We start from the raw sequence: 26,818 nt of genomic DNA, 5'->3' as shown, positions 1-26,818 counted from the left end.
GAGAAATAAAACGTTTATTTTGCCAACTGCATTTCCATTCAGCACTAATAATAATATAAAGCTTTAGGATGAGGAGCATCCACAGGAACGAGCGTCCCGTCGGGCGCCGCAGTAACAGGAAGGGACTGACCCACATGTAACCATCCAGCAGACGCCGTCTGCACCCCAAACTGACCGGAAGACTGGGGGCGCCATCGTGGCCGCTCTCTCAAGGAGGGGGGGTTAAATGAATGTTTCAAGGCGTGTTGGGAAGTAACCCCCCCTCGTCTGTTTGGGGTTGGAGCGTCAGAGCAGCTTCAGGATCAGAACCGTTTGGACCTCGAACAGAACAAAAATACATGGAATGACAATAGAAAAGGTTCAGAAAGGCATCGTTTACAAAAGGAAAAACAGCAGAATATAGAAATTCTAGGGGAGGGCGGCGTCCTCGTGTTCTGAGCGGGGAGCGTCGTGGGAAGGCGTTTGGTCCGGCGGGGGTTCGGGCCGGCTCTTCCGGTCCTCTCCCGGCGTCTTTCATTCACAGTTTGAGAGCGTTCAGCTTCCTTCATCCCGGAGGAGGGACCGGAATCGTTCAAAGCGGAGCGGACGTCCACGCAGAAACTTCCAGGTTCTTTTATTCTGAAAGGTCGTGTGGGGAGGGGGGGGTCTGCCGGCAAAAACCTCGTCTGACGTTTTCAGTAAAGGATTCTATGTACAAATAAACTATGTGTTGACCCCCCCACCAGGTGGGAGGAGGGGGTGCTCAGCCGGACCTCCCCCCTCGTTGGCAGGTGAGGAGGCGGGGCTTAAGGGCACGCGGCGGCGGAGATGGCAGAAACAGAAACTGCTTTTGGCAAACGAAAGTTCAGGTGTGCGGCCCTCTGAAGGGGGGGACCTGTGTGGGGGTGCGAGTGCCAGGGGGGGTCACACACACTCTTCTGCAGACATCAGCAGAGGGTTGATGTACTCGAAGCCTTCAAACTCGGACTGATCGATCTTCTTGACCACATCCCTGAAAGAAAACATGAGGGGGGCGGGGTCAGATATGCAAATGAACACCTGAGTCTTCAGACACGGGGGGGGGCACTCACTCGTCATCAGGCGTCAGCTGGATGGGCTCGTTGGTGAACTGAGCGTCGAAGTTGTCCAGTCCGAATTCTCCTGAGATGTTGGGCTTGAAAGGAGGAACCACCTGCTTCTGCTGCAGCTGCAACGACAAGGAGGAGTCAGCAGGAGGGGGAGGAGCTAGAGGAGGAGCTAGAGGCCCTTGACCCCCCGAGCTGCAGACTGGTACCGGTCCGTGAAACCGCTGGTACCGGGCCACAGAGAAAAATAACCACGACTTACTTTTGCTCCTTTTTATTTAGATTCTGAAGGAAGTTTTATTTTGAAAATCTACCAAATTCTCTCCAACACATTCGACTCGCTCCTGACACGTCAAGTGGAAAAACCATCCAAGTTAGAAAAGTGAACAAACATATTAAGAGAGTTAACAGAATAAGAGATTCTGATTTCAAAATAAAAGCTGCAATTACCAGACGACTGACTCCAGAAATGGATTTACTGTCGTTCCTACAGACCATAATAAGCAGTATGCCGTCTACTGTTATCAGGATGTTGCTAATAAAGTTGTTCCAACATTGCATTCATATTTATTATTATCATTAGTGATTTTTTTGTTCTTTTTTCTGCACTCTTCCGTCACACCGTAACCGTCGGGCGAAGCTGAAGTTTCTGATCATTTAGCTTCAGCTGTGACAGTTATGGTTATCTAACATTTTAATGGATTCTACGTTTAATTTAGTGAACTAATCAAGTATAAAGCAGCTGCAGAGATTTTAGAGGATGAAGAGAAATTTTACTATTTTTTATTGTAATTATTATCTTTGTCTTTTGAATTTGTCAATGTTTTTGATGTGAAACACTTTGAGCTACACTCACTGGAAAAGTGCTCTGTAAATAAAGATTGATTTGAATCCGACGCCGACTTCCTCCTTGTACAGACCGGATCTGAAAAGACCGTGGACCTGTAGACCAGGTGTCTGTGGCCCGAGGCGCCGGAGCCTCGTGAGGCTCTTTGACTCTATTGTGGCTCTCTGGTTAAAGAACAATAGAAAGGACATTTCTATTTAAATTAAAATAGCGACGCAGCCTCATCAAAGTTGCACTAAAACATTTTGACAGATTATCAGAGCCTTTTGCCACCAAAACTCAGTTGGAGATTAGTTTAAGGAATTATTAAGGAACATCGATGAAAAGGCAAATCTCCCATTTCTAAAAAATTCAAGGATTTGAAGTGTTCCTCGAGGTCTATCAATCACAGGACGGGTCCTTGGTTCTGATCTGTGAATTTATGGCTGAGACACACAAAGGTCAAATAAAATGTGTTTTTGTTTTCACTGCTGACATATTTCCTACATTTGCTGCATTAAGATCATCAAATATGGTACATGGCGTCTTATTTTGAAAGGAAGTCATGCAAACCTCAGACGAAAGTTTTTTTTTTAAACTGCTATTTTTTCTTCATATTTATGTTAGAGTTATACAAAAAATCCTGTTTATCAGAATAGCTGCAGTAGCATTAAATAAATGAGCATCTTGTGTCTCTAAAGGAGTTTGCGGCTCCTTGTAGTCAAGAAGAAATGAACTTGAAGTGTTGACGGATTCAGACCTCTGCTCTGGTCTAAAGGACCTCCTGCTTTTTGATGAGCCCCTACAAACATTTCCAGGTGTTTCTGCAGGTGATCATCAAAATGAATTTTAGTTTTTACATCACAGAAAAAGGTCAAACCCATCATGAGTCCAGAACCGCCTCCATCACTGAACCTGGATAAGCTGCTCAGATCCCAGCTGCTCCCCCTGCAGGCCAGGGGCTGCACTGCAGCTCAAACTTTGTGTTTGTGAGGTGGTGGGGGGGGTAAGCTGATCTGTCCAGACACGGTGACCAGCTGTCCCTCCCCCAGAGCACGCTGGGAAAAGAGGTCACGGCGGTCCCTGCCGAGCTGCTGTCACACCACAGAGGTAAATATAACTGCAGGCTGTGACACGTTTACGCGGCGGCCAGATTCACTCTCGGCACAGGAAGTCGTAAACAGGAATATTGACCTTAAGGACTCAGGAAACCCATAAATACGGGAATATTTTACTGTCAACAGTAACCCAGGCCGCCCCCCCTTCAGAACGACAGAAAAGACGCTCACAAGATCCCAGTCCACGTTCCGGAAGAACGGATGACCCGTGATGTCGGCGAAGCCCGTCTGAGGATGGCAGCCCAGACGCTCCTTAGGGTCCTGGGGGGTCGAGAGGGAGAGGAAGAGATTCAGAGATGAAGATCAGACTTTAACAGAAGAATCAATACATGTGGGTTTGTTTCAGTTTGATCAGTAGATGGTTGTGTTGAGGGGGGGGATTCTCTTCATTTATGTTTAAAAATATTCTATTAATTTTTAGAATAACTGAGAGCAACGTCTCGTTTTGAGGGATTTTCACTAAAGCTAAAGGGGGTGGGGTCTTCTATATTTTATTCTGGATCCTGGAGATCCGATCAGGATAAATCTGGTTCGCAGCAGAAAAGAAGAAAATTCTGACACTTTTTCGTGTGATTTTTCTGGAAGCAAACAGCCGAACGTTTGGCTCCAAACTCACTGGATTAAGTTTTATTTTGGAGCAGAGCTTCTTCACTGGGGGGGGAGTACACCTTTAGGGGGGCTTATGGTTTTTAATTCTTCGAAAAGGTTAGCACATTCTAATATATACTCTAGCATCGGGTTGTTATACTGAAAGAAAATGTCCCGTTTGACTTGGTTTTCTTGAATTTTTCATTCAAAATCTGCAGCAGCAGGAAGAGGAACTTATTCCACAGTGTTTTATTTTGAAAGGAACTTGTATTTGCTGCTGTCAAAATTAAAGATGTTAAAGTTATTTATAGAAAAATATCACTTTTTAAAATTTTGGTTAATGTAAATATTTGAAAGCTACATTTTCTACAGGAATAACTAAATAAAGATCATTTTCTAACCAATTAGGATCTGGTGGCTCTGCTGCGTTTTCTTTTACAGTCCATTAACGAACTGCAGGGGGCGCTGCAGAGAGCCAGGCAGAAGTTGAAACATTCTGGATTCATCAGCGACTCAGAGGAACGTTAATCTCACGGACTGACAGAAAGTTTGCAGAAACAAAGATGGCCACCGACTCATTCAGAAGACGTGAATGAAAGTGAAGCTCCGCCTCCTTACCTTATTGAGGAATCCCTTGAGGACGCTGGCAGCTTTGACGGACAGCGAGCGAGGAATACGGATCTGTTTGTTCAATATCACTGCAAGAAAACAGGAGAAGAAGTTCAGACGTAACCGTGAAGCGGCGCCAAGGTCGGCGTCAGCGGCTGCAGCCGAGCCGCTCCGCTTGCCGCTCCGCTTGCCGCTCCTGCACATATATAGCTCACAGTCTGAGAGCAGGTTTAAAGGAAGTGGGGCGGACGCATTCACACATTTCCTGGAACAGATGGCGTGCGCCTGGCGCCCGGAGAAGCTGCGACAAAGGTGTCAATACGAAGGTGTTTCATGTTTCCTCGCTGCACAGACGGCGTCTCACCCTGGAAGAGGTAGTCTTCTGTGTTCTGGTCGGGGTTGTCAGAGCTGCCAACGATGTCGAACGGCGAGCGGCCCGCCATCATCTCAAACATCAGCACGCCGAGCGCCCACCAGTCCACGCTGAAGCCTGAAACACAGAGAGGAGGATAAACGGAACGAAAACACAAATGGGTTAAAGAAATATATTTAGAAATGTAGAAAAAATAACAAATACAGGTTAAAGCAAAAACAAACGTAATTAAAAAAGACGTTTTAAAATGTTTTAAAATAACAATAATAATAAAAACCACAAAATCTGGTTAAAAAACACAAATGTATGTTTTAAAACACAAGAATGACTTAAAGAAATACATAAAAAATGATTGAAAAAATAAAATAAACAAACAGGTTAAAGCAAAAACAACAAAAACGTGTTAAAAAATTCATAATTAAAACACAAAAAGGGTTTTAAAAAACATAAATACATGTTAAAAAGCAACACAAAAACTGGTTTAAGAAACATTGAAAAAAATATAATAATAATAGAAAACACAAAAATGGATAAAAAAACAATCAAAACAAGTAAAAACAAAACACAAAAACTGGTTAAAAAATACATTAAAAATGTTTAAAAAAATAACAAAATGAAAAAAAACAAAAACAGGTTTAAAAAAACAAACACACAAAAGCTAGTTAAAGAAATACATAAAAAAGTAATAATAAAAACACAAATGTAGGTAAAAAAAAACAACCACAGAAACTGGTTAAAACAATACAATAAAAAAGTAATAATAAACATAATAATAAAAAAGTCAAAAATAGGTTAAAAACTGGTTTAAAAAAGCAAAATAACATGTAAAAACATTCATTCAGACATTTTAGATAAAATCTTGAGGTTTGTGATCCTGAGGTTAAACCAAATCTTCAGGATTAAGTTAATCCTTTCCAGTCAGAACCAGAACAAAGAAATAAAAGTTTGAATGAAAAAGATCCAGAAGAAACCTAAAACCAGAGTAAATACGCGGAGTGGAGGTCAGAACATTCTCTCAACCTTCAGGAGGAACTTTTCTGCAGATTTCTGCAAACATACATGTTCGTTTGAGGAAAGTGGGCGGGGCATGACTCTGTGGGGATTTTATTCCAACAAACCTCGACAGGATTCTCTCTAAACTGCTTCTGTGTTCAGGAACAGAATCTAAACGCGGTCTCGAAAGTTTGAACGTTTTCTAGAACCGTCAGAGATGAAGCTGAGGCTCACGAGAGAGAGAACGGAAACGCCGCGAGGAGAACCGGAGGAAACAGCTGGACCAGAGCCCAGTCGAAGCGTGACCCCCCAGGAGAGAAGCAGGAGGGGTCTGGTGCAGGTTTACAGCAGGACAGGATCTGGATCCTCAGTCTTCAGAGCATCACGTCTGTCAGCTTCAGTCTGCAGGTAAAACCGCTCTGACAGCTGTTATTTTTAGAGGATCTGGTCGCCATGACATCGCCGTGGTTACCAGGGAGGCGTCTATTTTTACGGCAGGTTCTGGAGAAGCTGGAGTCTGGATGCAGAAAGTTTGCTTTGGTGGAGAAGCTCAGAGCTCTGCTGTCCGAGTCTCAAAGCATCAGTTTGATCAGAACGGACCTGAAGGAGGCGTCGTATGAGCGATTCTGGGCCGTAAACGTTTGAAACCCAAATGAAACATTTTGAAAAACATATTGGTGTTTGGCCAAAGAAATGTCCAAAACTTTGTCTATTTCTAAAAAAAACGTAATTCTTTTCAGCTTCAAATGTTCTGTTTTATAGGTGTCAAAACTCGAATTTAAAAATAATAAAAATATACTTGAGGTGATGAAATTATTGCTCTAAAATACAGAAAAATGTTTGAGTAAAGAATAAAAACTTAAAGTAAATAAACTTTCACATTTTTTTATCTACATTTCTTTTTTTTTTCTTCATTTTTGAATCAGGAAATTTCAAAATCGAAATTGAAAAAAAAGAAATTTTTATCTCCAAAACTTTTGGTCCCGTTGGGGCGGGGCCAACATAAAGGGCCAATCAAAATGTGTTAGACGTGCGGTTTGTAGGCAATAAAACCGATTTTTACTCCCATCTATGGACGACTTCAGATTAAACAGACATTTTCTGACAGATTATCTCAGTTCTGTGAGTCGGTGAACGCAGCGGGACTGAAGTTACCACCCTCATCCATTTTGATTGGTCCTTCGAGTTAGCCCCGCCCAAACTGGCCATAATGGGGCCAAACATTTTGAAACTGAAATTTTGAGTTTTTTAACCTAAAAACAGAACATTTGAAGCTGAAAATAATGACATTTATTTTAGAATAGCTAAAAGTTTTGGACATTTTACGTTTTTTTGGCCAAACACTAGTATTTTCTTCAATAGGGTTTTAAGTACTTTTGGGCCCAGAATAGCTGCATAGTGTCGGTCTGCCCATACCGCCCCCCCCCATATCGCCCCCCCCCCGTTAGCTGCAGAATCCAAACTCACCGTAATCTTCTCCTCGCAGGATCTCCGGGGCGATGTAGTTGGGGGTACCACAGAAGGTGCTGGTGGTGTCTCCTGGCCTCAGCCCCTCCTGCAGGAGAACACAGCATCAGCTCTGACTTCCTGTCACATGTCCGCCCCCCCGGGGGGGGTGGTGGTTCCGGCTGGACCCACCTTGCACATGCCGTAGTCGGTGAGCTTGATGTGTCCCTCCGAGTCCAGCAGCACGTTGTCCAGCTTCAGGTCCCGGTAGATGATGCCTCGCTCGTGCAGGTAGTTCAGCGCCAGACTGATCTCTGCGGAGTAGAACCTGACCGGACCGGACAGCGTCAGTCAGTCCCTGTGAGGAGGTTCTGATGGCTCCAGAGAGACGGGCCTTACCGGGCGTGTTCCTCCGGGAGCTTCCTTTGCCTCTGCATGTGGAACATCAGATCTCCTCCGTTCACATATTCAATAACAAAGAAGAGCCTGCAGACAGAAGAGACTTCAAGTTCTGATGGGACCGCAGCCAGCGGCAGGAGAGGAACACGGACATCCTCTGGCTTCATCTGTTTAGTTTCTCTGAAGCTTCAAACAACGACAGTTATCGAGAACAGCTGCTGAACTGACAGGATTTGTAGTTTAGAGACTTTTAACCCTCTGGAACCGACGGACGCTCTCAGGAGTAAAAAAACGGTTTAAAATAAACGTATCTGAAGATTCTGTGACTTACATGTTATTAGATTAAAGAGAGAATAAGATTTATTTGTAGTTTTTGGACAAAAGCAATAGTTTATTTCAATAAATAAGAAGATGAACGTCGATTCACCGGAAAACAGAGCAGAAAACCTGCTGTGGTGGGCGGAGCCAAACGGGGCTGTCTGCTATTAGAAATCCAACAACGGAGAAACAGATCTTTATTTATTCTAGGATGGAGACCAGCATAAATATTCTACAGCAACGAGCACCGGCGTAGGATGAAAATTGCAGAAACTCTGTGGTTCACAGCTGATATGAGGCGAGACGTTCAGAGTGGAGACACGCCCCCAACCTGAGAGAAGCTTCCAGCCAAGTCCACCTGAAATCCAGATAAATCAAACTTCCCCAATGATTTTATTTTTCACAAACACAATTAGGAAAATTTAAGAGAGAATTCAAGGACCGCGGAGCTCAGAGGAGAGAAATCCAATGTTTGAGCGGCTGGAAGCTGAATCCACATCAGAGACGTTCCATCATGGAGCTGTGAGGTCTGAGATGTTCCTCCATCAACACAAATACATCTGGCCCACAGAAATCGGTGAATTTCACCTGGATTTGTTTCTATTTTCATTTAAAAATATGTTGAATTGATTTTTGTTGGTTTTATGAAATTAAACCTAAAACTTTCATTCCATGTTGTAAAAACTGTTAAACATTTTTAGGGTTTCCACAGCAAAAATAATCCCATTTTTACAGATGAAATGTTCTGTTTTTGTGTGATTTTATGTCTAGTTCGTGAATATAAGATGGAAAAATGACTAAGTAAAGGTAGTGTCACATAGGAGACGTTGTGCTGATTAAAATAAGACCAAATACGTAATCAGTCTTTCAAACTGAAAATACAGATTTAAATTCAAAAGTATCCAAAAACTGAGTTTTAGGCCCAAAGATTCAGATTCAGGCTGAACCTGAAGATCCATTAAAGAGAGAAATGATGTCCGGGATTTTTTCTTTTTTTTAATCTGCCAAAATCTTCCCATAAGCCCCGCCCCCTCACATTATAAAGCTGAAAAGCTCCAAACGTCCTCAGATCTTCAGGTTGAGAAACGTCTCTACAGAGGAAACGATCGCTGGAGGAAGGTCATTTAAAGGTCAAAGAAAATTAAAGTTATAGATTTGATTATTTACTAAATTGATTTGATGTGATGGATGCACAACCCCTAAAGCAATTTTACAGTTTCATCAGAGCAGGATTTCCTCAGAAGATAACAGAGACTTTGACCTGATGTGTTAAAACAACAATCAAGCTCATTCTGCAAAAGTCGAAGTAAATAAATCCCAGTTTGGAGTGACTGGAGAGCGTCCTCGTCTTCCTCTCACCTGAGGCTCAGACCAGAAAAGCGTCTCACCTGCTCTCCGTCTGGAAGCAGGAGTGGAGGCCGACCAGGAAGGGATGGTTGGAGGCCTGCTCGAAGACGTGCTTCTCTGTTTGGACCCAGTCGATGTCCTGCAGGATGAAGACAGCCCACGTCAGTCAGACCCGACACCACTAAAGCTGAAAGAGCTTCACGCGCCTGAAAGACGGCCGGAGAAAAGCGCCGACTCAGGAGGAGCAGGACCGCCGGTGTTTGAGATAAACCGGGGACCCCAGCTGACGGAGCAGAACGCTCCAGCATCGACCCAAACCCACTTATCAATTCCTCAATCAAGCTAAGTGCTTCTAATCAGGCCTAACTGCTGCTCCGGAGTGATCAGAGATCAATTCTGACGACGCGAGGCTTCACTCGCACCTTTATCAAAGAACAAAGGCTGTGAGGACATCTGTCAGGAAAACACATGAACGCTGCTGACTCCGCCCACGACGACCTCCACGCTTTCATTATTCACTTAAAGCAAAGACAAACTTTACTTTTCATGCTAGAAGAAAGAGCAGCTCAACCAGCAACAGATGATCCTTAAATATTCTACTAAGACATTTACAAAAAACATTTTAACTTAAATATTCTAAAACATTCTTTGATAACTGAGAAACGGATTTAAGAGAAAAAACTGTTTTAAAAACTGATTCTGTGATTCAGTTTATGAATGTTTTGCTCCAAAAATAAGTCATTTTAATTATTTTATCTTAAGCATTGTATTAATTGAATTTTAATGTGTTCTGCTGTGTTGAAATATGAATTTCTGTTCATTAAACGGACAATAAAGTCCATCTGTAAATTAAAGTTTTGAAATATTTCTTATTTTATACAAACTCCAATATAAAGATGACATTTTCACGATTAGTGTTTTTCCATCAAAAACCAACAGAAAGTTGTTTTTGCTCAAATAAAACACCAGAGTTAATAAACTGATTCATGGATTAGATGAATTGATCGTCACTATTAGTGTTTTAAAAGCCACAAACAGATATTTTTAAATTTTCTTTTTTGAATGGGACAGAAATCCTAAACTGTTGCTTCTGAGCTTCTCCTGATGTTCTAGGACAAAGTTTTTCTTCTGAACGTGGTTTTAAGATCTGCAGTTTGGCAGCAGAATAAAATAAAATCTGGACACATGGAAAGAAAAGCAAGAAAGTTTTCTGGTAATACACAGTAATATTATCTCCAACTGATGAGTTTTTCAGATTAAAAGCTTTGGTTTTACTTTTCTGTCGTGGTCCAAAAATGAAGCATTCATTAAAACTGTTCTGACTGAATACATCCCGTGGATGATCTCAGGTTTGTAAAAACGCCTCATGAACAGGCCCTGCCTCACGAAGAGGCCCCGCCTCCTCCGTACCTCGTCGTCGTTGACCAGCTCCTTCTTGACGACCTTCATGGCGTAGATGCGCTCCGTCTTCTTCAGCTGCACCAGCAGCACCTTGGCGTAGCTGCCTCTGCCGATGACCCGCAGGAGGTCGAAGTCGGCCAGGCCCAGGCTGGACGGCGACTTGCCGGTGTCTCTGCTGCTGCGGGCCTGGGGGGGCGGAGGGGGGTGTGATCAACCTAAAGTCATCTGTGGAGGCTGAATCATTCCTGCCCTTCAGCCTTCATCATCGGCGGGTATTGATCGGATCTGGACTGGAGGTGATTTCCTTTGGGGTCACTTTGTAAATGTGCATAAATCCCAGTAATGACGTCATCCTGCTTCCATTAGCTCCTATATTACAGCCCTATATCTTAGTGAACACGACCCCCCCTCATTAGGACTGTAACGAGTACCCCAGTACTCCGATATCCCTTTAACATGAGCTCCAGTGTTTCTGCTCTTTGATTTATGGTAACTTTTCAACCTAAACATGATCATTCCAGCAGAGAAAAGCGGCTCAGTACGTTTAAAGATTTTGTGTTTAGGAATCATCTGCAATCTTTATAAATATAGTAAAAATACACTTCACATGATGCAATTATTGCTCTAAAATACAGAAAAATGTTTGAGTAAATGATAAAAAACAAACTTTCAAAGTAAAGCGTCGATGAAGGTTCTTCATTTCAAAGTAAAACTTTTAAGTGAAATTAAAAAATGAGTAAATAATTAGACTAAAGTTCGGTTCAGTTCCATTTAGTTTGTAAATATAGTCGACTATTTGAATAAAAAACTATAAAGGAAACAAGAATATTTTGAAAATCTTTTTGTCATGGATCTATCGTCAGCAGAACTTTCAGGAAAAACATTTTCCGGATTTGTTGTCAGATGATAAAAACAACAACAGTGACGTTTAGGATTCGTTTCCTGCTGAAGTTAATCAGGAAGTCGACGAAGAACGTCATTTCAGTCCGTGTAAATCTGTGTTTTTATCTGTTTTGTTGATTCTGATCTAAAGAAATTAATAAATGATGAATAAATATTAAAAGTGATTAATGAACACAGATTAGAACGCACATGAAAGTGCATTAAAACACTGTCAGGTTTTATTCCAATTAAACCATGGTTATTAAAAAAATATTCAATCACTTTTAGTACTTTAACCTTATTATTTCTTTCAGTTTAGTTCACTTTCTCTCAAAAAGTGGACTATTTGATTCGTGTTCCGGCCGTTGTCACGGTAACACGACAAGCGCCGCTGAGCCTCGACTGCAGCAGCAAAGTAAAGCGATACATAAATGCTGACGGTCATGATCGGTTAAATGAAGCATCAGCTCAGAGAGAAAATTCACGTCTTAGTTCTCGTTTTTGTCCAGAAAATGAAGACAAACGTTTTCAAACATTCTTCGGAGTGATACGGGGAAGTCACCAGAACTTTTCTTTGTTCATATCTCAGGTCTGTTCGTCTACATCTTTGTTTCCTCTGAGTACAACATAAAAGTCTTTAGAGTTCTACGTATCTTACTGTTGATGTGTTTGGTGCTCAAAATTACATTTCTGGGTTAACACTTGATAAATTTAAACATTTCAGGCAATAAAAATGAAGGAAACATTTTCTGTCTGACCTGTTTTTGTGTTGTGGTTCATCACAACACAAAAGTGTGATTAATCGATTCATTTCTTAATTGATTGACAGCATTAATTAAAAATAAATGTAAGTGTACAGTTTTGTGTGCGATTCATTTTGTGGTTATTCGCAGATAATACCGTAACTTAAAAAGAATATTCGGAATTAAAATTTTTAGGTTTGTAATTAATTTGTTTTTTTTTTTTTTAATCAAATCCCAGCTCTAATAAATACAGATTTTAATTTTCATACAAACATAAAATAGTCAGGGTTCCTACAAGTTTCTTAAAATTCAATTTCAGACTTTTTAGGACCTTAAGGTCACGCATGTCAAAAATTAAGACCTATTTCTCATCTTATTTATTCATTCCCAGTTTAGGATTAAACTCTAACCTTTGGTTTGTTCTGTGACGCTTTTTTCTTTTTTAAACCAGTCGTCAGAAATCATCATTTTGGTGCATAATAGTTTGTTTCCATTATTTGATCAAATTATCACGGTTGAAAAATTAGATTTTAGACAAGAAATGTGTAACAGAGCAGTTTCAAACAGCACAATTTTCAGGCAGCTATAAAAACATTATTTTATTCGTTTTAAAGATTTTTTTTCCACATTCATAAACTCTAAAGACTTTCTAAGACTTTAAGACTTTAAGACTTTCTAAGACTCCACAGAAACCCTGTCAGAATCGTGGTTTGTTTTGAGAATCGTTGATCTCGATTTGTGAATTGAACCCACAGCTCAGCCCTGAGGGGGCGTCGGCCTCTCCATCACACCTGAACTACAGGTAAGCTCCTCCCCTCATCACTCACCTCCTTCTCCTCCACATAGTCCTCCAAACTTTCTCGAGAGTCTTTGTGCTGCGAGCCTGAACAGAAGAGGGGGAGGGGGGGTGTCAGACAGCGTGGGGGGGTTCACAGACAGGAAGGAGAATGTGAGACAGTCGTGCTTCGTTCACAGCTCTGCTCAGCGTCAGACAGACTCCTCGCAGCGCGGAAGGCGTCGGAGCTTCTCTAAAACAGATCCTCAGCTCCGGAGGCGACAAACGCTTTCAGGTTCCTGTCAGAGCCGTTCACGGCGGCGAGGGCGCCCTCCGGCTTGGACTTTAAGCCCTGTCGGTTCTCAACCGCCTGACTGGACTTAAGCTTGGAGCTGAAGCCCCCCACCCCCAAAAGCAGCTGATCAAAGTGGGCCGCCCTGAACCGAGAAGGTTCGTAGAGAGGAACGTTTGAGGTCATGTTCATGGTCATAACGCCTCGCCATTGAAGCGTGGCGTTTCTCGGTTCTCCAGAGGGGAGGACTCAGACGTCATGTGACCTCACTGAGGTTCTCAGAGCGAAGAACAGAGGAAACGTGTGTTGCTGTTACCTTGGTGATCCGCGGGTTCCAAGGGGCCTGATGGAGGGCCGGGCATTAATGTGTCCTAGACAGAATCGGTCACAGGTTAGAAGAGGGGGGTCAAACCACATTTTTAAGACTTTAAAATTTGGCTGCTGAAGATGCTGAAATTGATAGTTAAAAACACTGAAGCTGATAGCCAGCTAAAATATTAGCTAAATGCCAAAACAGCCGAAATAAATCTTAGTAAATGTCAAAATAGTCCAAAAAGTTAGCAGAATGACAATTTTTAAAACTGTAAAATTTTAACATAATTCTGAATAATAAAAAGGCAGGAATATTATTCCAGAATAAATCAACTTAAACCTTAAATAACTTTCAATATTTTACCCTCCATTAAAATATATTTTGTCAAAATTATACGAGTTAGAAATGAGCTCAAGATAACATCGGGTCATTAATAACAATAAAACAAAATGATCTGGAGGGCCGGATAGAATTACTCGGAGGGCCGGATCCGGCCCCCGGGCCTCGACTTAGACATATGCGAGTTAGCGTCAGCGATGACCGACAAAGACGCTCGCCGCTGTCCGTCCTCACCTGCATCACCGGCCTGCCGCACTCCATCGTCACCAGCTTGTGGCACTTCTTGTGCACCAGCAGTTTGCAGTTGATGCATTTGTATCCTTGGCGTCCGAGACCCCAGATGCGGTCGGTGCAGATGGCGCAGTGAGCCCGCTGTGGGGGGAGGGGTCATCAACAGTTCAGATGCTTCTGGAGGAACCGGACTCGGCGAGGAAATCGACGTCTTACCCTGTTAAAGCGCTTGGCCTGGAAAACGTGGCCGTTCGCGTAGTAAAGCTTCCTCCAGCGCCGGGCGCCGCGGCGATAGATGGACTCTGAGAGGACACAAGTCAGACTCAACACGAACCTTCAAACCGCTTCAGCATAAACCACTAAAACCACAACAGAACAGATTCTGAAGATCTTTGATGCTGCTTGAACTAAAGTTGTGTTCACACCGAACATCAACCGCATGGCGGCGGTTAGTTTCAATCTTAAGTCAAAGTACAGACGTCCTTCTCTAAAAAATACAAATGTTTTTAGATGCGTAGTACCTCATCTGGCTTTGCCCTATCTTTGATTTTGGGTTCAAAATGTTTGTGTAGCAAATGGTAATATGCGCGTCAAATCTTCTTTTGTTTTAAACAAATCCTGAAGAAAATCAAACTTTTTAACAATATTTTGGCCCAGAGGATTCTTAGATCACACAGGCCTGTTTAGTGTAACGTCAGAAGATAAACTTTACAGTTTATTCTACGGTTTCAGGAGATTCTCAACCAGAAATTCACATATTTGACAAAATAAAATGTAATCATTACTAAAAAAAAAAAAAAAAGATTTGAAGCTTATTCTTTCAGTGACTTATTTCTAAGAACTCATGTTTACTTTTGTCTAAAGTAGAAAAAATATTCATATTTTTGGTTAAAGCCGAGTTGATTTTCGTAACATGCTTGAAATAATTGTTATGAAATGTAAAACTGTGGGGTGTGTGCGGGTCGGGTTGACCCGTATTGGAGCACATATAGATGAACAGATTCCTCTGTACGCTTCGCATGGATCCATCATGGAACGCAGCAGAAGGAAAAGGTGGAACTCACTGTCTTCTCCCGCACATGCCATCCCCGGCTTATCCGGGACACACGGGAACACTGGAAGAAAACACACAGACTCAGAGAGGAGAAAACCTGGAGGTATGGATTAAATCAGGACATGAAGATCAGCTGATCCGACGAGGATCTGCAGCAGCAGGACGGACAGGAGAGCAGAGGAGACGCTTCACCTCCTCAACATGAAGAGGATGACCTAACGACCTCTTAACGAGCAGAGAGATGGAGCCGTCATCTGTGATTTGATCAATTTTCTGGAGCCCGCCCCCTCAAGGCGACATGTTTACCCAAACACAGCCTGTCATTCAAATGTCTGAGTGAACCTCCAACTCCAAAGCCTTTTTAACCCTTTAACACCGGAGCTTCTCTCTTTATGTTCTTTGATTTACTGTAAATGTTCTAATTGTTAACACGATCATTCCAGTAGGTTGTGAAGGAGAAAAGCGCCTCGACGAGCGGCTTTTCTCCATCACAATCTACCGGAATGATCGTGTTAAAGAGTTTGTGTTTGAGCATCCCCGTGACGTCCCAACAAATAAGTAAATATTTATAAAGCCTAGCGGGGAACGCCGCCCGCTCTGGTCCTCGCCTAATGGAGGAAAAACATGAGTGACAGCCGGAGCCGGTGATGTGCTCTGACAAAGCCTGTCAAACATGATTCCTAGCCTGAGGTTTCATTGGCTGAAGCTAAATGAGCAGAAACGGAGCATGCAAAGAAGCAGCCGCTGTGACTCGTCCTGAAGGACGCCGGTCGGACCATCCGCAGAGGAAACCTGAGAAACGCTCCTGAAGTTAAACCCTGGAGGAGCAGCTCCACCCGAACCACCCGAGTGAGGAAAGAGATCAGAAACCATCTGTCGCTCATCAACTTATTGAAGCTAAAACACCAAAACTGGGTGAAAACGGCTGCCGTCCAGAACAGGGTCTGCAACCTTCAAACCGAGTCATCGGAGTGGACTTCTAAATGACCACAGAGTCTGACTTTAGAAAATAGAGACACTGATTTGACATTTTCGTATAGAAATATATATATATATGAATGAATAAATAAATAAATAAAGGGGAAAATACTATTACTAAATAGTACTACTTTCAACAGTCATTTCTGTTCATGACTCCCTTTGAATATAAAAGACGTCCTGTGTCACATCAGATCATCTCAATGCAGCAAATGCAGAAGTTTGTGATAAAACTGTGATTTAATAAGGTTTATTTTACCATTTGTGGTGCATTTCAGTCAGATATTTGCAATTCTAACAAGCCAAAATTAAATCAGAGCTACCTAGATATATAACACCACCCGTGATAATCTAATGTGGGAGCTGAGAATGCTGACACTGATGGTTAGCTGAAGATGCTGAAGCCCAAAGATTGCTACAATATAAGCTAAATGACAAGTCAGCAAAAAAAAAAATTAACAAGGGAAAAATGTCTAATTTTTGCACAAAAAAAAACAGCTAGCATATTGTTAAAATATTAGCTAAACTCCAAATTAGCCTAAAAAAAACGAAAAAATGTCTAAGTTAGCCAAAACAGCTAGCATAATGCTAAAATGTTAGCTAAATGACTAATAAGCCTAAAAAACAGGAAAAATATCTAATGTTGCCAATTTATTTACATTTTGTCAAAATTAGCCAAAAACAGCTAGCATGCTGCTAGAATAAAAGCTAAACTCCAAACTACCCTCAATAATCCAGTAGTTGCTGAACATTTTAAAGTTTAAATGTCTCCAGCAGGAAGTACGCTGAAGTTTTATAGTGCACAAAGTTTTAGAAGATTCAAACAATTTCTCATTTATTTCTTAGGGGGAATATTTTGCTCAATATTTCAAAAACAAAGTTTATGAATATCAAAAATACAAGCAGTGATGTCGTGAACGAGCTGAACATTTTGATAATTTGTTGAAATCTCTGAAAGTGGGATTTAGTTTTGTGTGAAAAAAATGTACAGAAAGGAGCAGGAGAATCACACAATTCATTGACTTTTACAGTATTTTTTTAATTATTTGGCACAATTTAAATCCTTAAATTTATTTAAAAATAGAAAATCTGCTGTCCCTTAATTCTGGTTGTGTTTTTATTCTTCATGAACCACAGACCCACAATGAAGGAGTCAAAGGTGGTTTCAGACTCCTGGTCTAGAAATACAAAGATCAAAGGTACAGGAATGACCGTAAGACACAAACACGGCGGTGGAGGGATGGTGGTTTGGGCTCAGAGTGACCGTCTCTCTGTTCAACGGCAGGACAAGCAAACGTGGTTTTTCAATCCATGGATCACCTTCATAGAACTGATGCTCCTTCTGAGGAACAAAGGAGGAAGAGTTCTCCAGAGGTTGTGTCTTTAAATAAAGAGTTTGGATGAAGACCACATGAGGTTCTAGTTCTAGTTTGGACTCAGACAGGTTACATTAAAAACAAAAAGTTGGTTCTTGTTAAAAATGGTCTCACCGTGAATGATGAGCTCCGAGTCTTTGTTGAGCTCATAAAGACGCAGAGCTTCCTCCAGTTCCAGCTGAGAAGACACGGTGCAGGGGTCACCTGGAGGAGAGGGACAGTCAGGACCAGAACCAGCAGCAGGACAGTCTCCCTCCACCATCTCCTGATGTGTTCTCAAAGCGTTCCCTGGAGTCTTACTGATGATCATGATGGTTTTTAGACCAAACCGAAAAAAAGGACTGTCGTTTTCTAGGACATAGTTTCTGCAGAGCGGCAGGAGTTTAGATATTCACCTCTGAGTTGTGACATGGAGTAACCCCGCCCCCCTTCCCATCACCCAAAACAGAGAGCTATCTGTTTACACTGTCCCACTAGCTTACAGCCCCTCACACCCCCCAGCTAACATTAGCAACAATAATGATCAGCCGTTCGGTTCTGATCCAGACTCCAGATCAGACCAGGAAAACAAAGACGTTCATGGTTCTATTTGTCTGTGAGTGGATGATCAGAATGGGGCGGAGCTGGGAGCTTGTAGCCCCACCCACCAAATTTTCTACGTCACAAATATGATCTTTTTTAAACTGCATTTATTTTCCCAGGTTCCTGATTCACAACAATTTGAATTTTAAAAATGAGTTTAGATGAGATTAGAAATTGTTTATTTCAAGAAAAAAAATAATGTTCAATACAATCAATCAGCAGAAGTTTACATCTATAAAGTCAAACACAGGATAACTAGACAGTAAAAGGTAGACCGCTTGATAGGGAGACGGAGGAAGCGAACTTATATAATCCCACCCCGGCTCGACCATTTCCTTCACCTGTATTATCATTATCCGGATCAGAGTTTTAGATCAGAACTTAAGATACTTAGAAATGCTATTTTAATCTTATTTTCTTCATACATGATCTCAATAATAAAAAAATGCCCCAAGAATAACATTAAAAACAACATTTTCATGGAAGTGGGTCCAAACTTCAGACAAATCTGGTTCCTTCACAAAAGAAACTTTTCTATCCGAGTTTGGAAACTTCTGCAGGTGATGCACTTCCTGGATTTATTCTTTTGATGGAACCTAATTAGACAAAGTTATTTTGTTTTAGTCACAGCAGGTCAATTATCTGCTCCATCTTCAGACAAAAAAAGAACTGAAATGGACTCAGATCTGAGTCCTGATCCAGGAGATCAGGAGCGTTATCCGATGCTGCAGATCTGACTCAGGATCCTTCAGGTGACGGCCAACACCCACCTGTGGAATCGGTGACTGTCAGGCTGGTGACAGAAACTGTGACTCACCGCCTCTCTAAAGAGAGCGCCGGGTTAATGCTGAACTAGTGGGAGGGAGAACCCAGACAATCATCAAGCTGAAGTTTTGCTTTCAGGAAGCAGCGTCACAGCAGGAAGAATGTAAACACGGTGGAGTTCTTCCTGCTGCCGCTCAGCGTCTGTAGGACCAAATCTCCTGCTCTCCAGCAGCTACAGCTGTTGTGGGATCAAACTGTTCCTTCAGGAAAGTCCAGACCTGAAGGGAAAACGGGAACTTCTTCCATTTATCCTTTTTGAGTCCCTCTTTATCCATTATTAGGGCTGCTTTAGTCATTTAAAGGATATTATTCCACTTTTCCTGCATTTATCAAACTATTTTAACAATTTTAGAAGCAGCTTTTGAGTATAAACTACAGTTACTTTCAATTAAAGCAAATTACGTCAAATTTATTTGATCTTTGTGCTTCACGTCAGCATCTTTAAGCACCAGAATCCAGACTTTTCTTTTCCAAAGGAAATTCTTTAACATTTAAATTGGTTTCCTTTACACACCAAACTGAAGTATGTTCAGTTTTTAGAGGTTTTTCATCCAGAAAATCTGGAGTCAGGACATTTCAGTCCAGCTCATCACCTGAAGGAGCTCCTGGATCAGGACTGGTTGAGTTGTTCTGTGGCGTTTTTTGGCTTAAACAGAATCTCTAGATGAACACCACGAGCGCCCCGGCGCAGCGCGGCTGATGGCGCTGTGCTTCATACCTTCCTCGTCGATCCACTTCATGGTGAAGAGCTGGTCGTTCTCGATGGAGCACATGTCCCTCACCTCCCCGGAGAGACCCTCGTATGAGATGGACGGCTCAAAGTGTGTGATCATGATGTCCCTGAAAGAAAAGGAAGAGCTTTACCAACCCGGCTGCAGCTGGACGGAGCGTCCTGCACTCCTTCAGGGTTCAAACCATCGTCTGCATCAGACAAATGCTCTGGGGGAGCGTGACCCCCCAGAGAAACCGCTTCACTTCCAGCTCCAACCAAATGAAATCCGTCATTATTTCAGACGCCGTCGTGTTGGAGCCAGACCACGTCAGTAAGTGAGCAGTGATTGGTCCGAGTCGATGAGTCATCGTTTCTATGGCAGCTACTCTAACCAATCAGGACCGGGCTTGTTGGAAGGCCACACCCCTTTCATTTAAAAGCAGGCAACACAAAATCTGTCTAATGTTCTAAAAGTTTGAAGTGTGGCCAACAGACTCCGCCCATTTTTAATTGAGGCATCTGATTGGTCAGTTTATTATTTGAATAACTTAAACTACAGAAAATAATATTTTTTTTAAAGAGGATTATTTCTCTATAGAAGTCTCTGGGTTTTAGAGCCAGAGGGTACTTCTTGTTTGGGAACACCAGGGGGAGGGTTCACTCAGTCCAGTTCTCTATATACAGTCAATGCTTATAATGCCTCACCTTTAAAAAACAAAACACATCAATACTCGATAGAGAACAAAAAAGGAATCCTCAAGCAGTGAAGGACCAGAGAAACCTCTGAGGGGACTTTAGGGAGCCTGTTCACAGAGTAAGACGACACATCAGAACTGTTTCTAGTGCAGAGATCATCATTAAAATAAAGGTGGAACGGAGTTTATTTTTCAGCTCCTGGAGCCTCAAAGCAAAAGCTATTAATTTAGCAGCGTAGGAAACAAAGGATGACATTTATAGAACACACTTCTGCTTCACTTTTACCCACAGAGGTGAGAGCATTTTAATAAACACAGACGTGTGATGGCGGTCTGTCACATTCGTGAGTGCAGCCGTCTGTGCAGGAAGCATTAGGGAGCGCTGCGACGCCGACAGACCATCAGCAGCAGAGCGTCTGTCCACCACAACCTCCAACAGTTCTGCTGCCTCCAGCTCTCCATCCATGAGCAAGCGCTCAGCGTCCAGCCCTGCCGGAGCCCTGGAGGATTCTCGAGGAAAGGATGGAGTCCTCCGTAAAGTTAGTCTGATGCCAGCTTCTCACTTCCTCTTTTTCACATACGGCTGGTGTTAATCATTGCTGGGGGGTGAAGAACAGACGTAAAACAACACACCGTCTATGAACCGCTTCACCACAGGAGAACTGGAGCTTCCTGATGGAGCCGGGATTCCAACAAACGACGGCTCAGAAGAAATCCTCGACAGTATAGGGCCGACCACGATGGAGCAGGTGAGCAATAGTTGGAAAATGTCAGTCGAAAAAATAGAAAATAGATCGAAAAAATAATAATATACTTTATTCATTCCTGAAGTGACATCAAATGTTTCCACCAAAAAATAATAAATCTACCTGAACAAAGCTTTTAAAAAGTTGTGATTTATTTCTTAGATGTATTTAAGGTCAAACATTTAACCTTAGAATAACGTTACGGGGTTAGCATTAGCATTAGTTCAATTAAAAAGCAGAAATAACATTCCCGCCGTTCGTCCACTCCTCAAACATCTTAATTAAAGAGGAGGACGAGGAGGAGGTGCTGACCGAAGCTCCTTCACTTCAGTCAGCAGAACTCCCATCTGACCAGAACGAAGCTCTCTGATTGGTGAGCGCTCAGCAAGAAGTCACAGCGCCCCCTTTAACCGTCTGAGAGGACCACACACCTGCTCTCAGGTAAACCCCACTAATCACATGGTTCATAGGCTCCACAGTGATGACATCTCCATGCCCTGAGGAACTCCTGAGACCCCCCCACAGACACATAAAGACAGAAGGTATTTACATGGATGTTGTTCACACTCAGTTTGTTTAATTACGTTAGATCCTCACAAACGGGACTTTAAAGCTTGAATTAGAAAAATCCAGGACAGCTCTCTGCCGTCCCAGAATGCCGCTCCGTTTCCAAAATAAAATGGAATCGTCATAATTTTCAGGTCTAAATGCTGGTGAGGAATTAAACAGCTTTCGGTTTCTTTATATTGAAACTCCCAGAGTAAATCAGCGCTGAACTCAAAGGCTCAGAAATTAAATTAATTTATGACTGGCATGAAGGAAATTAGCTGTCAGGATGAGCCTAATGACAGGCTGAACCCCCCCGCCTGAGACGGACGGCGGCATGACGTGATGGATCAGAGCCTGAAGGGCCTCACGGACGGTAAACAGCGCGGCGGGAAACGCTCCCCGTGTGTCAACATGACCTCTGGGTCTCTGCATCAGGAAGTTTTCTCCAACGACAGAAACCTCATGAAGCCGCCTCCTCACAGCTTCACCAAAAACATCCACAGTCATCAGATCTGAGTCAGCTGTGCTTTTATGATGATGTGGACCAGGGTCTGCAGCCTGTGGTTTTATCGCTAACATAAATAAATCATGGAGACTGCTGACCAGCATGTCCACCGTCAGAGTCAGGTTCACATAGATGATAAACTATGTAGGTTTTTACATCCTGTTGACCTGAAGACGTCTGGTTGGATCAACTCTACCTCCAGAACGAACAGATTTTATATCTTGGTAAAAAGTTTGATCTTTTATGAGTTAAAAGCATATATTATCTTATGCTGCAGAACGTTAGTTACTAACTGCACTGAGATGATCCTGTTTGGCACAGAGCAGCTTTTATTTTGAAAATAAGTTATTTGAGCTTCTGTCAAACAATAAAATAAATAAATAAATCACATTTTGAGAGATGCTACGTTCTTTTCATATTTTTGCTTCGTTTGTGCCAAAAACAGATATAATTCTTATTTATTATTTTTTAAAAAGAAGGTCATGAATGAAAATCCAAATTTCTTAAAGGCTGAAGTAAAACGGCTCCTTCTAGGTTCTGATCAGTAGAAAACGAGTCCAAACGGATCTTTTACTGTTAAAGGTTGACGACCTCTGATACAAACAAATGATTTCAGGAAAGTTCTGTTTTAAACGAGCCTCAATAATAACCTTAAAATAACTCAGCTTTAAGAGAACAGAAGCAAACCTTTAGAAATGTTTGAATTTAAAGACTTCAGTCTCAGAGGAACAAATAACTGCCGTTCACACAGATCATGAAGGTCACATCCTCCTCTACACTCCTCACATCTACGTTTGTTGTTTTGTCTCCTTTATAGTCAATAAATGACAGTAAATTCAAGTTTTTATTTGAACAAAGTGTGCCTAAGCAAAGCATAAATCAGCGAACGAGAGCCGGCGTCAGCCTGAACGTACCGGGCCGCTGAGACCGGTCCGGACCTTCACCCATCAGAAGGTGAAACTACAGAACACACGTGCAGACAGGAAGGAATTCTTCTGATTTAAGATAAGAAATATCATCAAAGCTGCATTATTGTTTTTAGGACAGAAATAGTCCCAGCCTGTGCAACTTTAGAAACAAAAAGGAGTTCAACCAGATTTTATCAAGTACACACAAACATACCAGACACACAAACATCTACAAAAGATGTGTGGTTCTGAATGAAACAGGTTCTGTTCTTCATCTAGACATTTACAGACTTCCAGCCCGTCCTCCTGCCTCCAGCAGTCCTACATCATTAAAACCATTTTGGACCTGCTTCCTCTCCGTGAACATAGCTGAGATTCCTCAGCAGCAGCGTCATGCATGCTGCAGATGCTTTAGCTGTGGGGATGGATGCATCAGGACCAGCATTCATTGCAGTTCCTGAGGTGTGTCAAACAACCGGCGAAGAATTTAACAGGTCTGGCTGACACGACTCGCATAACATGTTTGTCAGGCCTCCAATCACCGGCTCCATCGATCCCGGGGTGGGGGCTCCAAACTCTTATGAGCGATTGATCCGGGTACCGAGTCATCACGTAGACCGGTTGGATCATGGAGGAAGAAGCAGAACCACCTGCGGAAGCTGCACCTGAGCTGCAGCCAGACGGACGCTGAAGCTTCAGCATCGTCGACGTTTCATAAAATACTGAAAACTCACAGCACTTTTCTGTTCTGAAACTTTATCCTGTTTACTGACCGCGGTATCATTCTGGAGGACATTCTTATCACAAAAAGCTTAATAAAACTCATAAATCTGACTGACACTTGAGGATGTGAATAATGCATCAAATGTCAAAAGGTGTGACTCAAGTTTTACGACATGAATAAAGAGGAATGAATGAGGACTCTGAATGAGAACAAGCTTTACGTCCTGTTACTGGTTTGTTTAGAGCAGTACTCTCCAACCTTTTTTACCCCTCCATTGTGGCTCTTTGGTTAAAGAAAAATACAATAATAGTGTTCTTTTTTTAAAAATTAGTTAAGTTTATAAATCTATGACTGAGATGAACCTTGAAGATAAACCAAGTGAAGATTTTTACATTCCTGATGACTTAAAGAGGTCTTTTTGGCAATTTGCTTCCTTAAGAGTACACAGATTTCAAATACTAATCAAAAAATTGGTAAAAAGTATCTTGACCCTTTTAGAGCTGCACGGTTATGATCCGGTGTTGGCACAGGGCGTCTTTTATTTTGAAAGGAAATGTAAAAAATAATTTCACATTTTGAGGAAATGCTAGTTTCTCTTTATATTTCTGATTTTTTATATTATCATTTTGATTCGTTTTCCTAGAAAAGAAACATAATTCATTTTTATTATTTAAAAAATTGTAATGATTGCACTGCAGTATCAAAATAAGAGATCCAGTCAGTAGAAAACGAGAGCAGATGGCTCTTTTACTGTTAAAGGCTGCAGATTCCTGGTTTAGAGACTGACAGACATGATTCCTAAAGTTCTGTAACTTCAGGGGTAACTGTGTCAAAAGGCTTGACGTCATTTCCGGCACAAATATATGGTTTGAAGCAAAGATAAAATATCCCGCAAAGGACCAAATTTCACTATATAGAGAGAGACTAAAATTGTAAATATCAAAGAATTAAAACTTTATTGACACATCTGATGAGTACAAATATAAATGCAGCTAAATCACATATTTTAGAAGATATATTGCTAAAACAAAAGCGTCAAACTTTCCGGTTTCTTATCGGGGAGAATCTTTTTGTCCATAATGTGACGGTCTTTGTGAGAAACTACAACAACACAACCAGAATGACAACACAACGTAACACACAGCAACACAAACATCTTCTCTAAAGTTAGGAGAGCCTCCCGAAGCGGTAGGAATCACCGGTTCCAGCGGGAAGCGGCTCTCCGGTATCTACGGACACATTTCTGACATTCCAGAGGGACTAGCTAACGACGCGGCTGCTTAGTCTCACCTGGTTGACTGCCCAAGTTTACCGAAACCTGCTGGTAACCAGCGCTAGCAAGCAGCTAGCAGCTAGCGCTAACAGCTAGCCGACAGCGGACAGGAGTTAGTCCGGTTTAAGTGGGTGTTCGGGGGCAGAACCCCGCCGTTTCTTACCCCTTGTAGTAAGCCTTGACCCGGACTTGGTGGGAATTCTCGCCGGGGTGGGACATGGTGCTGTCTCGCAACGTCGGCATCATAAGCTCCGCCGCGGACGCTCAGATTCACCGATGACTCCCTTCCCTCCTCGGTTTGGTCCGCTAAACTCCCGCTTTTTACGGTCCTTCGACCCCCCGGAGACCCCCGGAGCCAAAGTAGAGTCGAGTTTGAGAATTTCGCCAATCCTATTCCGGTATATTAAACACCCAAAGTCAGAGTCAAACTTGTTGGTCCGCTAACAACTCCCTACCGCAAAGGCCTAACTGCGGACGAGACCATTCCCGGAATGCGCAAGGGAGGCACATAACTTAGAAATGTTAGATAAAGTATCATTACGGCACCATGTCAGCGTTAATTTATACTAATTTTAATGACCAAACTAATTGAATAGCATTAGATCATTAGGATACCCTACTGAGTTCCTTAGAACAGTTAAATATGAACATTTGCCGCTCATTGACTATACCCGCACTTCTTGAGTTGGTACAGTCCATGAAGTGAATGCTGCATTCACGACTGAAAATCTGTGCTCGGAAATCGACTAAAACCTCCAAGAAATGTCGCTTTTTCTGGAGCTCTAAAAAGGAATTAATGAAGTAATTTCACACGACTACGTTAAGCTGATTTCACTTTTCTACGTGTTTATTTTTTTTTAAATTATGAATGCGTGCTTTAACTTAAATAAATATATATATATATATTTTGTGCTGAACGCCTATTTCAACATTGAACGCAATCTCGTATTGATTCAACTTTAGACAGTGTCAATCATTTTAGTCAACAATGTAAACGTTGATTTAAAATGAAAGCTATGGTTTTCATGGAGATCTAGGCTAAATTTAGCCTCACAAATCATCCTGATCTGAATCATGACTTAGGTATTATCTGGTTGCTAAAAGCAATCAAAGCATCTTATCGATTGAAGAGACCTAAAGAAGCTTTTTTTCACCCACAGCTCAAAGTTATATTTGATTCTCAATTGAAAATTCAATATGTATTTTAGCTTTGCAATTTTAAAATCCATTTTACAGTTTAGAAATCAACAGGGAAAATTATCTCACATTAAAAAAATGTTAAAGCTAAATCCATGTCAATTTACATATTTATGGGTACCAGAAGTACATTTTTTCTAATAAAAATGCATTTTATGCTTTATAATTCAATATTTAAAAAAATGACATTTGGACTTGTTCAGTCTTAATGCGTTACGGAGGTTTGGAGAAACTGTTTTGCAATTACTTTAGAATTTTGACCCGAAACAACTTTGAAAAAATTAAAATTAAAAATAATGCAACAAAATAAGAATAAAAAAATAAAGTATTTTGCAAAAGAATAAAAGATTAATTTAAAGTAAACATTAAATTGAGATGTCACTTTTCATTATTGATTTAAATGTAATTTATTTTAATGATTTCTTTTGTGTAACTTTCCTGTCATAAAAATGAATCGTACCAAACTTTTCTAAAAACTACAGAAGATCATGTTATATTGTTTGATTACCAACAACTTCAGACTTTTTTGCATTTGCGCCACCATGTGGTCAGTTAAAGGACAAAACATTCAGGTCAAAATCTCCCAAAGCCACAAGTTAAGGAAACAGAATTCTTTTTCCCTCTGATCGCTTGGAAA

The 26,818-nt window shown here is 41.7% G+C and overlaps 1 protein-coding gene across 1 annotated transcript; it reads right to left on the bottom strand.

The window, feature by feature from the left end:
* On the bottom strand, positions 1-25,487 carry prkci (protein kinase C, iota). The gene is made up of 18 exons (XM_024273869.2): positions 25,148-25,487; positions 19,591-19,712; positions 17,580-17,669; positions 15,122-15,172; positions 14,274-14,359; positions 14,061-14,198; positions 13,491-13,545; positions 12,935-12,990; positions 10,492-10,668; positions 9,123-9,220; positions 7,417-7,503; positions 7,210-7,345; positions 7,039-7,126; positions 4,570-4,695; positions 4,215-4,294; positions 3,180-3,269; positions 1,071-1,186; positions 1-991 (listed from the first exon to the last, which is right to left on the bottom strand). Exons 1-18 carry the CDS (start codon positions 25,228-25,230, stop codon positions 904-906), a joined length of 1,767 nt encoding a protein of 588 aa, XP_024129637.1. The 5' UTR covers positions 25,231-25,487; the 3' UTR covers positions 1-903.
* Between the last annotated feature and the right edge of the window lie 1,331 nt (positions 25,488-26,818).

The sequence above is a fragment of the Oryzias melastigma genome, linkage group LG17 (assembly GCF_002922805.2).
Source record: "Oryzias melastigma strain HK-1 linkage group LG17, ASM292280v2, whole genome shotgun sequence".
NCBI classification, from domain to species: Eukaryota; Metazoa; Chordata; class Actinopteri; order Beloniformes; family Adrianichthyidae; genus Oryzias; species Oryzias melastigma.
This window is presented reverse-complemented; position numbering and strand designations above follow the sequence as displayed.

What these genes read in the sequence shown, in the direction of transcription:
- prkci (XM_024273869.2), bottom strand. Translation starts at nt 25,230, where the DNA reads ATGATGCCGACGTTGCGAGACAGCACCATGTCCCACCCCGGCGAGAAT. An exon ending in GGCATGTGCGGGAGAAGACA is followed by an intron (nt 14,360 to 15,121) that starts GTGAGTTCCACC and finishes GTGTCCTCTCAG; the next exon opens with AGTCCATCTATCGCCGCGGC. An exon ending in CCTGCGAGGAGAAGATTACG is followed by an intron (nt 4,696 to 7,038) that starts GTGAGTTTGGAT and finishes TCTGTGTTTCAG; the next exon opens with GCTTCAGCGTGGACTGGTGG.